The following is a 15230-nucleotide window of genomic DNA, read 5'->3' on the forward strand; positions in this document are numbered from 1 at the left end:
TTTAGAGGTAGAGGTATGGACTGCATACATCTTACCCCCAGACCCCACTAGGTGGGAATACACTGGATTTATTGTTGTAATTAATGATCTTCTTAATTTAAATAAGAGTATAATAGAAAATTTTTAATTAAATTACTCTTAAAAGATGAAAGGAGCAACTAAAAAGAAATTTGAACACACCTCAAATAAAAATAATTAAAAAGGAAAATAGGAAATAGTAATTAAAAGTTAAATCTTAAAAAGTAAACAAACTTAACAACTGAATCTCCGGAAAAAAATGATTTCATAGACCCTCTCAAGTCTTTAGTTAAAAAAAAGGAGATAAGTGGATCCCATAACATCCCTAAGTTTAAAAAGTAAAATCCCTTAAACAATTGGAATAGTTGTTCGACTTGTCTTAACAACTTCACACAATTGTCGAATAACTTCGATAGTCGTTAAACAACTTCACAAAGTTATCGAATAACTATCAAAATTGTTGAAACCAAAATATTTAAGAAAAACTAAAAAAAAAAATTATTCCTTTCATCTAATTTTTAAAACTGACATCAATTAATTAGAAAACTTATCTATCCCTTTTAGTTGAAAGTCACAATCTCGAACCCCAATTATTCTTTTTCACTTCAACTTGAATATGTCTCAAACATCTATTTCAGTACCAGAAAGATGAAAACTCCGGATTACCCATGTTATGAAACGAAGTATCATTCCATTCTCAGGAACGCTCCCCACTCCTACCGACTCGATGGCATCTCTGGCCTTATACAATTTATTACAAAACGAATTATTCAAATGAATAAATAATTAATTAACCGACTCCAATTTCCACTCTCAAACACTGTAACATCTGTTCAATAAATCATAATAATTAATACAAACAGCACTATTATATATAATGATGTTTTGTGCTACTACTAATACTTTACCACCATAATAGTAATTTCCAACAATGTATTTCAAGGCTTTTCTCACTCTCTTCATCCTCTTCATCTTCTCCGGCTCCGCTTATAGCCGTCACATCGGACTAATTTCCGATGGATTGCACGACAGTGAAATCGATCATCAGAATTTTGAAGTTCTCCGGTTGGAACAGGATTTTGTCGGCGCCGGAACGGAGAGTTGTGAAAAGAGTTATGGATTTTTGCCTTGTACTAAAACTGCTCTTGGGAATGTTTTTCTCGTTTTGGTTTATGGTTATTTGATGTTCCTTGCGGCTACGTATTTATCTTCTGGTAGTGAACTGTTGCTTGAGATTTTAGGACCTGGTCTTATTGGTGGACTGTTCCTTCCTGTCCTTGGTGCTCTTCCTGATGCTATGCTTATTCTCGGTATGATAATTATCGGTCTCTCATTTGGTTCACTAATTAATTCATTTTTTTTCGATCTTTTTGGTTTTGATACTCAATACATCAGTTTAGTATAGAGTTGAAAAACTGGAATTTTTGTTGTACACATCGTTTGGGACACTTCTAGATTCAAATTGATCTACCCTTTTGATATATATAGAAATGCAACTTTCCTATAGTATCTGAACATCTAGATTCTAATTTTGAACTAAATGAAATAATTTGATGTGAAAAGGTGTCTCCCGAGTATTTTTGGAGAGCAATATTCTTCTGTATTTTTTAGGCATAAAACACATAAACACACACTTAAATTTGATATCAACTGGTAAGTAAATACTCAAACTTTGAGAATGCATATCTAGACACCTCAGCTCGGTCTTTATTGTGTCAGCTGAAAATTCCAATTTCTAAAATGAAAGCTCTCCTCAATTATATGTCACATCAGCACTGTATCTGTTGTAACTATTTTCGCAGGCTAGACTACCCTGGATGTCACAATGTGCTTAGGATTACAAGTAGCCCCAAAGCTAACTCATGTTACGCACTAGCACTGAATAATACACAATTTGTATTAGACATAAGCTGAAATTTTAACTTATAGGCTGAATTGCACTTGGAATATCAATCTCAAAAAAAACAAAAACTAAACCACAACTAAAAGTCTGAATGTCCAAGAAGACAACTGACAGATTCTGACAAGCCTCTAAATAAAACTGAAGAGCCACTGGGACAGACCCCAGCTGACTCAAAAGAAAGCATAAATATCGAACTTCTACTTATTAGCTAAAAACATAGTCTTGGTCCTCGGAACATGCGGACTCACTAACTGACAGGATGTAGGAAATGGTGATCGTGGCTAATTGAATTGTTTAGAAGAACACCATAATCTATATTATGAAATAATGTAGTCATACCGACGTATTTGTGGTTAGTACTTCGAATATGTGGAGGTGAATGCAATAAGTAAAGCTGATACTGGTCATAATCATAAAACATTCATGCTAAGTGTAAATAGACTCACCATGATCATGAAAGAAATTGGAAATTGAATCTCATAAGCATAAGTCATAAACAACATCTGAATAAAGCTTGTGAACCATTACACTTAGTTTTTGAAATATTTACTTCTTTGGGAGATTCTCATAACCGACATAAACTATATGAGCTAGCATGGAGTCCAACGTCTTACCCATATTGAGGAGAGTTGTTCTATACTTTGCCATCAGTATAGAACCTTACCTAGAGTGATCACTAAACTTAGCCCATTTGGGCAAGGGACACACTCTCTGGCAAGGCCCCTTTAACCGACGGTGACACGTAGTTTTTGAAAAATAGGATACGCTAAACCCACATTCCCTTCGGTGCTAAATACTACTCCCAAAACATACTAGTGCTCATACTTTATGAAATTCACCTTGAAATAAGCATATAGGTTTATAAATTTGGAAATCAATCATGCTTCTTTTGCTAAATCTTGTTCTTAAATAATTGTGTGAATTTCATATCTTGTCTGAGATCATAAGATCTGTTAGAATATGAGTGGGAGAAGGAATTTCAACTTGGATCTCCTCATAAGATAAACTATCCTTCACTCTAATACTTTCTATGGGTACTACTAAGGATGGGGCTCAAATGCACTTCTTCAACAGACACATGGAACACTGGATGAACAATTACTAATTCTGACGGAAGATCTTAGCTCATAAGTGGCATCTCCAACACACTTTATGATTTCATATGGACCAATATACTGGGGACTAAGCTTTTCTTTTATTCCAAACCCCATCACTCCCTTCATGGGTGACACCTTAAAAAATACTCAATCACCAACTGCAAATTTTAACTCTCTCTTCCTAACATCTGCATACGATTTCTGACGACTTTGAGTGGTTTTCAACCTCTTCCTAATCAACTGAATCTTCTCCATAACCTCGAAAACAGAATCCATCCCAATCAAAGTAGCCTCACAAACTTCAAACCTCCCTATAGATGACCCACACCTACGACCATATAAGGCTTCGAATGGAGCCATCTGAATACTAGAATGGTAATTGTTATAATAAGCAATGTCAATCAAGGGTGGATGATCATCCCAATTTCCTTTAAAGTCAATCACATAAGCTCTCAACATGTCTTTCAAAGTTTGAATAGTACGCTCGGCCTGTGGAAAGCAGTACTAAGCTTCACCTTTGTACCAAGGCCTTTCTGAAACGATTTTTAAAAATGAGAAGTAAACTGAGTAACTCAGTTAGAAATGATGGATACAGGAATCCCATAGAGTCCCACTAACTCACGAACATATAACTTAGCATAATCTTCCATTGTATCTGAGGTCTTAACTGGCAAGAAATGGGCTGACTTGGTATCCGATCCACGATGACCAAATCGAATCATGCTTACGTCTGGTGCGAGGAAGTCCCGTAATAAAATCCATGCCTCCCACTTTCAAGTAGAAATGCCAATATCCTGAAGTATACCTCCTGGCCTTTGGTGCTCAACTTTCACTTGTTTATAATTGGGACTCTTAGCTACAAAGTTTGCTACAACCCTCTTCATGCCATTCCACTAATAAACTTTCAGAAAGGTTGCGGTACATTTTGGTGGCACCAGGGTGAATCGAATACTTGAAACAATGAGCTTCCTCCGACATCCTTTCCCTCAACTTGTCAACATTGGGAACACATAGACGACCCTGATAGCGAAGAACATCATCTTCCTCTTGGGAGAAAACTTCAACCTTTTTCTGATGAACTACATCCATCAACTGACTTAAGTGTTGGATCACTGCCTTGTTTTTCCTTCACCTCTGCTATAAGAGATGACTTGGAACCATTTAGAACCATCAATCCATCATCATCTTTATCGTGCGAACGAACTCCCAATCGAGCTACTCTATACACCTCTTTGGCCAATTCCTTCTCTTTTTCCACATAGGCTACGCTACCTATTGACAACCTACTCAAAGCATCAGCTACTGCATTTGCCTTACTCGGATGATAGAGCACATTCATGTCATAATCCTTTGGCAACTCCAACCATATTCTCTGACGAAGATTTAACTCCTTGTGTGTGAACACATATTGAAAACTCTTATGGTCAGGGAAAATACCCACGTGCACATCATATAAATAATGTCTCCAAATTTTCAAGGGAAACACAACAACTGCTAATTCCAAATCATGAGTCGGATAATTTTTTGCTTGATCTTTAAGTTGTCTGGAGGCATAAATCTATTACCCTTCCATTTTGCATCAAAACACTACTTAACCCAACTCTGAAGGCATCATAGTAACAACAAATCTATCTAACCCATCTGGCAGAGCTAATACCGGCGCTGAAGTCAACCTATCCTTTAGCTCTTGAAAACTTTTCTTGCATTTGTATGACTATTAGAACTTCACCTTCTTTTGTATCAACATAGTCAACGATGCAGCTATGAAGGAAAAAACTTCAACAAATCTCATGTAATAATCGGCTAAATCTATAAAGCTCCTAGTGTCAGCTGGAGTAATGGGCCTAGGCCAGTGCTTAACTATATCTGTTTTCTGAGGGTTTACATAAATACCTTCACCCGAAATCGCATGTCTCAAAAAAAGTAACAAACTCCTACCAAAATTCACACTTACTAAACTTTGCACACAACTGACGATCTTTGAGGGTCTTCAACACTATCTTCAAATGGTCTACATGCTCCTTCTCACTCCAGGAATAGACAAGTATGTCATCTATGAAGACAATGAAAAACATGTTCAAATACTGAATGAAAACTCTGTTCATTAAGTCCATAAAGGCTGCAGAAACATTTGTTAGTCCAAAAGACATAACCACAAACTCAAAGTGACCATACCGAGTTCTAAAAGCAGTCTTCGGAATGTCACATCCCCGACCTTCAACTAGTGATATCCCGACCTGAGATCAATCTTCAAAAACCAACGGGCACCCTAAAGCTAGCCAAATAAGTCGTCAATTCTGGGGATGGGGTACTTATTCTTGATGTGACCTTGTTTAGCTGTCGGTAATCTATACAAATTCTGAGATTACCATCCTTTTTTGCGCATGAATAGGACTAGAGCACCCCACGAAGAAACTATGGGTCTGATGAACCCGTTATCTAAGCGGTCCTTAAGTTGCTCCTTCAGCTCCTTAAGTTCAGTTGGTGCTATTCGGTAGGGAGGAATGAAGATGAGCTGGGTATCTGTGCGTAGATCAATCCCGAATTCTTTATTAGGAGGTACCGGCCTCCCGGGTAGATCTTGTTGAAACTCATTGACTACAAGAATGGACTTAATGGTTAGAGCCTCAAACTTAGTATCTTTAATCCTAACAAGGTAATAGATACACCCCTTTAAGATTAGCTTTCTGGCCTTAATATAGGAGATGAAATGACCTTTAGGAGTTATCGAACTACCCTCCCACTCGAGGACTGACTCATTAGAAAATTGAAACTTCACCATTCGGGTACGACAATCAACTGAGGCGTAGCATGATGAAGCCAATTAATACCAAGAATGACATCAAAATCTATCTCTAGCTTTATTAAATCTGCTATTGTAACTCTATGGAGAACGGTAATAGGACACTTTTTGTATATTCGTCTAGCAGCAATTGCCTCACCAATAAAAGTGAAAACTGAAAAAGGTTTGGAAAGACTCTCGGGACTTACACCTAAGTTCACAGCAATAAGTCGGGTTACAAAAGAGAGGGTTGACCCCGGATCTAACAACATATAAGCATCAAGGTGAAAGACACGAAGCCTATCAATGACTACATCTTGGGAGCTCTCCTTCTCCTGGAGGGAAGGTAGATCATTGAACCGGTTCTAACGCTGACCATCACCGGTACTGGATGATGCACCCTCGCAGCTGGGCAGCCTGACTGAGTTGCTGAAGTGGTGGACTGAGCCTGAGGGTGAGCATCTTCACTTCCCTGCTTAAAAAAAGGGCATTGGACTGAGCCTGAGAGCGAGCATCTCCACTTCCCTGCTTAGAAAAAGGGCATTCCTTGATCAAGGTGAAAGACACGAAGCATATCAGTGACTATATCTTGGGACCTCTCCTGCTCCTAAAGGAAAGGTTGAGCATAAAACCGGTTCTAATGCTGACCGCTACCCGTACTGGATGATGCACCTTGCTGTGGAACTGGGCAGTCTGACTGAGTTGCTGAAGTGTTGGACTGAGCCTGAGGGATAGCATCTCCACTTCCCTGATTAGAAAAAAGGCATTCCTTGATCTTATGGCTTGTTTTACCACAATTATAACAACCATCTCTACCTATAAGTATTACCCGGATGACTTCTACCATACTTCTTGTAGGCAGGAAAAACATGCCTCTTCGAAATGCTACCCTGAGATCTAGTGGACGGTGCTCGACCCCATTGCTCCTGCCTAGTGCTGGGTGCAGGAGCATGTGCTGAGACAGTGCGGGTGCTGACTAACGACTCTAAAATTGAGAATGACTTCCCCCCTCCTGGCTTCTTGGCTTATGTGGACCATACTCAACCTGCCCAGTCCCAGCCCACTTGGCCTACCTTTTTTTTTCCTTCAGTTTCTCAGCCTCAATCTGCTGAGCATGGGTCATCAATTGTGCAATATCCATATTTTCAATCAACATGGCAGTTCTACACTCTTTGACCACTATGTTCGACACTCGAGTGACAAATTTACTCATACGAGCCCTGGAATCCAGCAACAACTCTGGTGCATACTTAGAAAGCTGAGTGAACTTGAGACAATATTTCTTCACCGAAATGGAACCTTGCTTGAGGTTCATGAACTCCACCTTAGCCGCACTCATTTCACAAGGAAAAAACCTGTCCAAAAAAGTTGTTGAAACACATCCCAACTCATAGGAGTTGCATTCTCACCCCTACCTTCCTTCAACATAATAACTCAGTCATAAGCAACATTTTTCAATTGGTAAGAAGCCAATTCCATGATCCCTTCTTCTATAATTACAGAATCCGAGTGATTTTCTTCACCTCGTCAATGAAAAATTGTGGATCCTTATTCACCTTTGAACCAAAGAACTCTGGTGGGTTCATTCTCATGAAATCTCTAACTCTGGCTGCAACTAAGTTACCCATTCTATTGAATTGGGATCGTTGTTGGCTGATTACCCTGAGCATTAGCTTTCACGACAGATAGCCCGAAACTCAGCATGGGTGACATTTTCATTCAAAGGGTCTGCAAGTGGTGGTGGGGCTGGTTGGTCCTGATTCCTGTGGGCGTAAGCTCCGCGAGGAGGCATTCTCGGTCATGTGAAACCACGAGTTAGAGCAGATAGAGGTAACTTCAAAGCACGATAGAGATCATGAAAGAAAGGATAGTTCGTAATATGTTCTGTAGCCTCTCGCTCGTAAGTGTGACGCGCTTTACACCTATGATCATGACTTTACGTAACGCGGTTTGTTAGACTCCCTAAGACACTTTAAAACCTTAGGTGCTGATACCAAAATTGTAACGCCCCGTGACTACCCTTGGACGTCACACGGTACGTAGGACTACAAGTAGCCCCAAATCTAACTCATGGTACCCACTTAGCACATAATAATAAATAATTTGTATGGACATATAAGCTGGAACTTTAACTTATAAGCTGAACACTTGGAATACCAATCTCAATAAAAACAAGATAAACAAAACCACAACTAAAAGTTTGAATGTCCAAGAATACAACTGACAAGTTCTGACTAGCCTCTAAATAAAACTGAAGATCCACTGGGATAGACCCTAACTGACTCAAAAGAAAGCATAAAGATTGAACTTTCACTTATTAGCTAAATATTTGAAATAAACATAGTCTTGGCCCTTGAAACATGAGTTCTCACGAACTGACATGATGTAGGAAATAGTGATCATGGCTAATCGAACTGTTGTGGATGAACACTAGAACCTACATTATGAAATAATGTAGCCACACTGACATATATGGTCAGTACTTCTGGAATATACTGAGTATGTGGGTGTGAATGCAATAAGTAAAATTGGTACTGATCATAATCATAAAACATGCATGCTAAGTTCAAATAAACTCATCATGATCATGAAAGAAATTGAAAACTAAATCAACATAAGCATAAGTCATAAAACAATTCATAAAACAACATCTGAATAAAGCTTGTGAGCTATTATACTTAGTTTCTGAAATCTTTACTTTGTGGGAAATTCTTATAACCGACATTAACCACGTGAGCTCGCATGGAGTCCGACGTCTGACCACGTTGAGGAGAGTTGTTCTGTACCTTGCCATCGGTATAGAACCTTGACGAGAGTAATCACTAAACTTAGCCCATTCGGGCAAGGGAGACACTCTCTGGCAAGACCCCTTTAACCTACTGTTGCATGTAGTTTCGATGAAATAGGATGCACTATACCCACATTTCCCTCAATGCTAAATACTACTACCAAAACATACTAGTGCTCATACTTTATGAAATTCACCTTGAAATAAGCATATAGGTTTTTAAAACTGAAAACCAATCATGCTTCTTTTGCTAAACCTTGTTCTTAAATAACTGTGTGAATTTCATATCTTGTCTGAGATCATAAGATCAAAACTGAAATTTTAATCATGCTACAATACTTTGTAACTTGAACTAGTAAGCTTGAACTTTTTGTAAACCGAGTAAATCATGCTAACTTTGTAAACATTCACCAAATCATGGAATTTCATGTCAAAATGATAAAACTCAATTCATAAGATCAATTTCATGAATAAAACATAAGCAAACATGAAATCTTGTGATAAATAAGATTTAACTCATGGGGAAGCATATGAGAAAAGTGGGTATGAACCCTAGTCATTAAATTCTTAAATTCAAGTAAAAACCCAACTTTTGGGTACAAGGATGAAAGGTTATTCTTATTTAAACCCCACATACCTGAACTTAATGAATTTTCCTTGAAGGAGACTTGAATTTGAGCCTTAGAGATGGAATTATCAGAGGAACCCCTCTTTTTGATATTCTTGAGAGCTTGAGAGAAGATGAAACGATGTATTTAGGTTATGGGGTGAGGGAGTGCGCTTTAGTATATGTTTTAGGAGTATTTAGGACGTAAATAATCAAAATGCCCTGGAAAAACTGTAGAGAAAACGAAATTTAGGCGTCGCTGCGACCTTGGGTGTGGCACGTCCTTATTGCGCTATGCGGAAGGCATGGCATGCCCTTATCGCTCCAGGCTATTGGTTTTCACGTCAGGGTGTGTCATGCCTCCGTTGCACGCCTTAATCGCCAACCCTTATTGTTTCGGGGTCCCGGAATGGCCTAAAACGCGTTCCAAAAATTCCAAAACACGTTCTAACGGTCGCAGGTTTAGCCAGTCCTTGTGATAGAGTAAGTTTCACTTCGTCCATATATTGCAACACCTAATTCCATGACTTTGGTCTATGGTAAGAGTAAAATGTGTGATGTGTTGGTTAGGCATATGTCATAGGTTCGACCCTGGTATTATTACAGTGGCAGAGTCAGGATTTGAAGCTTTTTGGTTTGGGATTTTAGTCCATTTAAGTACTGTATTCTAAGTTAATAATTTGTACATATTAAATGAATTACTTAAGACTAATACAAGGTTTGAATCAAAACTACAGGTTCTGTTGAACCCCCTTCCTCCACTCTAGCTCCCTTGTATTAATTGGAGAAGGATATAATTTCTAAACACCTGCCATCGTGAATTTCTCGGTTATTAACAATTATTGTTAATCTAGATGCCTAATGTATCATTTACAATTACATGTCACTAACCTTAATGAACTTTCACAAAGTTCTTATTACTTTGAAATTCATTGTTTCAGTATCGGGGATATCTGGAAGTACAGCCGCTGCTCAGAGCCAGGTTTCTGTGGGAATGGGCTTGCTAGCTGGGTCAACTGTGATGCTTATAACTGTTATTTGGGGAACCTGTTGCATTGTGGGCAAGTGCGACATACAAGATTCTGTTGCTGTAGACTTGAAAGATACTAAAGGATTCAGCTTGACCGGTTTGCCTCTTAACTCTTAACCTATGTGTGCAGAAGCATGTTCTTTCCTCCTTTTGTCTTTCCTGAAATATATTGCTATAGACCACTTTCTTTCACCCCCCTGCTTTTCTATACGATCAAATCTATTCGTCTTCTAAATATTGGGCCGTAAGGAGGGTGTGTAAGGATTTTAAAGGACAAGTTTTATGAGGCAAGACAAAGAACGTACTTTGATCTTTGTTGAGAGTTCATTGGTTAGACGTGTGGTGCCGTGGTGAGTTCTCTCGCAAAACTTGTTGACCATCTGATTACCGAACTTACAGGGACTAAAGTTAAATTATTTAGCTCATAACACGACTTGCATGGTCACTTGGGGAAGCAGTTAAAACCAAAAGTTTGGGGCTCTGAATATCTGTGATCCATATCTCTTCCAATTTACTATACTGGTCCTTGAAATTTGTTGGTACTCTGCCATATTAACTCCATACAATTTACAGCATCAATAATTTGCACTTGTGCAAGTGATACTCCTGCTAGTATATGGCAGATTTTGTGTATCAAGATGCTTCTACTCAATGAGTAGCTGGTGAATGTAGGTTCTGGTGTAAGTACTGATGTATGGACAAGATATGCTGCAACAATAATGGCCGTGTCTGTAACTCCATTTGTTGTTGTCCAATTGCCACAACTCCTCCATTCAACTTCAGGAAGACATTTGGCTGTCTTGATCGCTCTTATCATTTCACTTACACTGCTTGTTTCTTATTGTCTCTATCAGGTAGTGTGACACATTGACATGTTTTTTTCTCTTTTATTCACTGTGGGTAATCTCATTTCAAACTGCTATGACATCATCTGCAGAGATCTGCCTTGACGGCATTTTTTGGAGAGAAATACCAATATTTAAAGTTTTGAACTGAATTTTCAAATCGGAAATAATGTTTCCCTATGATTGATCGTGTTTAAAGTAGTTTTTATCCCTGCATAGCCTGGATAACATAGTTTTCACATAACCGCTTGAGTTCAAGTTGAACTTGTATTGGGACAACGTGATGACTCCTCTGCCTCCTCTCCCAAAAAGAAGAAACACATAAAGATAAATCTTTCTTATCCTATATACTAGGCAGTTAAATAGTTTCACTTTCTTACAGTTGGAATCATGGGGCCTGTTTATTCTCTTTTTTTTTTTAAGCAAAGTTGCTCTGAACTTCTCTCCAACTTTTAATGCAGGTGTTTCAGCCTTGGATACAGAGGAGACGTCTTGCTTATGTAAAACATAAGCATTTTATATCAGGAGTTTTGAAACATTTAAGAATGCGTGCATTGGGTAGGCTTTGCACAGACCAGGGAGCACCAAATATAGAAGTTTTAGAGAAGTAAGTTTGAAATGCTTTCTGCACAGTTTTAATCGTTGTTAGAATTCTTATCAATGTGATGAAGGATTGCGCGTCAGGCTATTCAAGGCAATTGATGAAAATGAAGATGGATATCTTTCACGTTCTGAATTAAGAGCTCTGGTAGTAGGACTCCGTCTTGAGGAGGTGAATTTAAATGAGAATGATGCTGTGGAAAAGCTGATGAAAAATTTTGATACTTCTCATGATCAGCGAGTTGAACTATCTGAGTTCATTGCCGGAGTTTCAAAATGGCTTAATGAGGCCAGAGGTTCCAATGCTCCTTCTCCTGAAACTGGTGCCGGTACAGTGAAGTACCTTGGTGATTTGCATGAGGTTTGTCAAGTGTTAATGACCATTTGTAGATAGTTTATTGCCATGATGATAGTGATAAAATGTAGACGTGCTTGCAGCAAACAAGGACAGAACACTACTTCTTAGGGGATCAAAGTGACGAAAGTGTTGAGGCTGTTGAGAATCCCAGATCTACTGCAACTAAGGCCGTCTTATTGCTGTTGCTGGGCACTGTCATTGCTGCCGTGTTTGCTGATCCCCTAGTTGATGCTGTCAATAACTTCTCAAGTGCCACAACCATTCCTTCTTTTTTCGTCTCATTCGTTGCGCTGCCACTGGCAACCAACTCCAGTGAGGCAGTGTCAGCTATTATCTTTGCTAGCCGGAAAAAGTTGAGATCTGCATCGTTAACATTTTCTGAGGTTTGTTTCCTGATGCATCTTTTGTGCTTTTATGTTTGTAGAAATTATGGTTTTGCTGCCCTTTACTTGCTTAGCTGAACATGGAAGATCATTAATGTTATCAAGAGGCGGACTTGATCTGAGGTTTTCCAATATGTCAAATCCCTTAGGGTTACCTCTGTATGCAGGATGAGATAAAAGAGAGAGAATTGGATGGCGGTATTTGATGTTAGGAAGGCTTTCCTCTGACCCATTTAGTAAACATTATATAAGATAAGAGTGATGGGGAGCCGTGGAAGCAGCCACTAATACTTACATTAGAGTTGGCTATCTAAATTACACCCAAGAGGGTGAGGTCCTTCCCCAGCGGGCTGTCCTATATAAGGATGTAGTATTCCATCATAAAGCTTGTCCATTATTTGGTGTGTGACCAGATAAAGCTTATGAATTGCTGCAACACAAATTTACTTGTATTTTGCTCAAATTTGTATTTCGGCCTTCACAAATTTGTTTGACATGATTCATTGTAGGATCCATTTGATACGAAACAAGTGATTTGATGCTAAGGAAAAACATCAAAACCAACTACACCTTAGTCCCAAGCTAGTTAGAATCAACTATATGAATCCTCAATATGAGGGATGGCCTTGGCTCAGCGGTAAGCTTGCTTACCGTGGTGTGCCAGGGTCGGGGGTTCGAAACGCCCCTCCAACGAAGTTGGGGTGAGGGCGCGTAGGTCAGGCCCGGAGTGGTCCCCCCCCTCCCCGACACCTACGGAGTAGGTATGAACCGGGTCGTCCCCTATATGAATCCTCAATATCCATTTCACTCCATGTTAACCTCTTTTGCTTCAATAATCAGTAATTCAGATTTGAGCATTAAGCAGTTTGATAATACAATTACCTAGTTTTGATAACATCTGTAATGGTACCTTGCAGTTGTATGGAGCAGTGTCTATGAACAATCTCCTTTGTCTATCCGTCTTCCTTGCTCTCGTCTATATCAGAGGATTGACATGGGATTTCTCGTCAGAGGTGCTGGTTATTCTAATTGTTTGTGTTGTCATGGGGGTCTTCGCGAGTGTTCGTATCACCTTTCCTCTTTGGACTTCTTTGCTGGCTTTTTTACTGTATCCCTTTTCTCTTGCACTTGTATACGTTCTCGACTACAAATTTGGTTGGTCTTAAGACCCTTTGGTTGAATTTGTATGCAAGCCGCATTTCAGTTGCTCCTGGACGTGCTGGAGCTGCTTTAACTTGAGAGCCGAGGCTATTTGGTTGTATAATTTCACTCATAATTTTCCTCTTGGTTATAGATTTTCAGGGTGTTCGCTCCAGTAAACCATCTCACTAATGTTAAGCAGACTGATTCTGCATATCCATTTCTCTTTCTGATGTACTTTGCTGTTTCTCCACACTTGTCATTCCTGCTTTTCTGCAACTCCGTCAATTTCATTTTACTTGGGACATGTTGACTCAACAAATTTTACTTGGGACATGTTGACTAAACACGTCCCTTGAAAAATCAATAATTAGGTGTATTTTAAGTACCAAATTAATCTTATTAATAATATTTTGAAACTCTATATTTTAATATTATTACTACACTTAATTTAAAATACTAAGTAAAAAGTTAAAAATATTAAAATCATCTTTTTTTACAAATTGACAAGTAAATTGGAACATGATATAAGCCAAAGGGCCTTAAATCTTTTGATTACATCATTTAAGGTCAATATAAAGAGGTCCAATCCATGGTCAAGCAAAGGGCTCAAGGATGTACTTAGAGCTGCTTATTGGAATTGGGTGGACCATTACACTTAACGATTTGGTTTAACGGTTATTGGTTTTAAAATATACAAATCCACTAGTCAACCGATAAGATATCGATTGGTTCGGTAACGGATAGACAGTTATCGGGCGATTTATCAAACATCCACAATTCCTACTTGAATGCGTCTCAAAATCAAAAAACAAAATAGAATAGAACATTCTTTTCTTTTCACGGTGGCACTGACAACAGAAATCCTAGTGTTAAATCTCTTTAAAGCTTTGGCTACTGTTGAGTACTTTTGATTTGAGTCGGCAAAGCAAACCAAAGCAATGAACAGGTTATGAGTTTGGACCTTTTGTTAAGCGCCAATCGTTAGGAGTGGAAACCGGTGGTTTAAGACCAGGGGAAAGAGCTTCGTTAGGAATGATTGGAGCTAGGGGGTAACTGATTCGCAAAAGCAGCTGCTGGTTTAGCAGGAACAGCTACAAGAACTTTTGCAGCAGCAGCAGATAGAGCTTCAGCAGGAACAGGAGCTGCTACAGTTGCTGATGCGCTTGGAAAAAAGTCGAATGTGTTAAGCATATTCTTTTTTCCACTACTTTACTGTTTAGGGTTAATTAAGGGTGGGCTTTAGGTTAGAATTTAGATCCATTAGGTTTGAGTTTAAATTTTACTATAATATAATATATATTTTATATATCTAGGGGGAAAATATAAGTATATATGGTAATTCTTAACGGGTTAACGGTTTATCCAATAAGAAAATTGTGTAATCCACCCCACACCAATAAGCCGTTAATTAAAAAAATTTAATCCGTTCACCAACCATTTATCCGATAAGCCAATACCAATAAGCCAATAAGTTAATTTTTTGGATGGCTTATCGGATATGGTTTAATTTTGAACAGCCCTAGATGTACTTGGTGGACCCCTTTTACGCTCCTAAACCCACAATTTCATGTGTGGATAATTGCTTGGAGCTTAGAGCATGCTTTGAAGAGCCCTTGTGGGGTATTTTTAAAATAGCCATTTTTGGGCTATTTTTGTACTAGGCTATTTAGGCAAAC

At 38.7% G+C, this 15230-nt stretch overlaps 1 protein-coding gene across 1 annotated transcript; it reads left to right on the forward strand.

Annotated features, from left to right (window-relative positions):
- The first annotated feature begins 636 nt into the window (after positions 1 to 636).
- LOC107842432 (sodium/calcium exchanger NCL) lies at positions 637 to 13788 on the forward strand. The gene is made up of 7 exons (XM_016686273.2): positions 637 to 1328; positions 10137 to 10322; positions 10898 to 11079; positions 11532 to 11677; positions 11755 to 12031; positions 12109 to 12411; positions 13329 to 13788. Exons 1-7 carry the CDS (start codon positions 950 to 952, stop codon positions 13575 to 13577), a joined length of 1722 nt encoding a protein of 573 aa, XP_016541759.1. The 5' UTR covers positions 637 to 949; the 3' UTR covers positions 13578 to 13788.
- The last annotated feature ends 1442 nt before the right edge of the window (positions 13789 to 15230 follow it).

This window comes from Capsicum annuum, chromosome 9 (genome assembly GCF_002878395.1).
Source record: "Capsicum annuum cultivar UCD-10X-F1 chromosome 9, UCD10Xv1.1, whole genome shotgun sequence".
Lineage (NCBI taxonomy): Eukaryota > Viridiplantae > Streptophyta > Magnoliopsida > Solanales > Solanaceae > Capsicum > Capsicum annuum.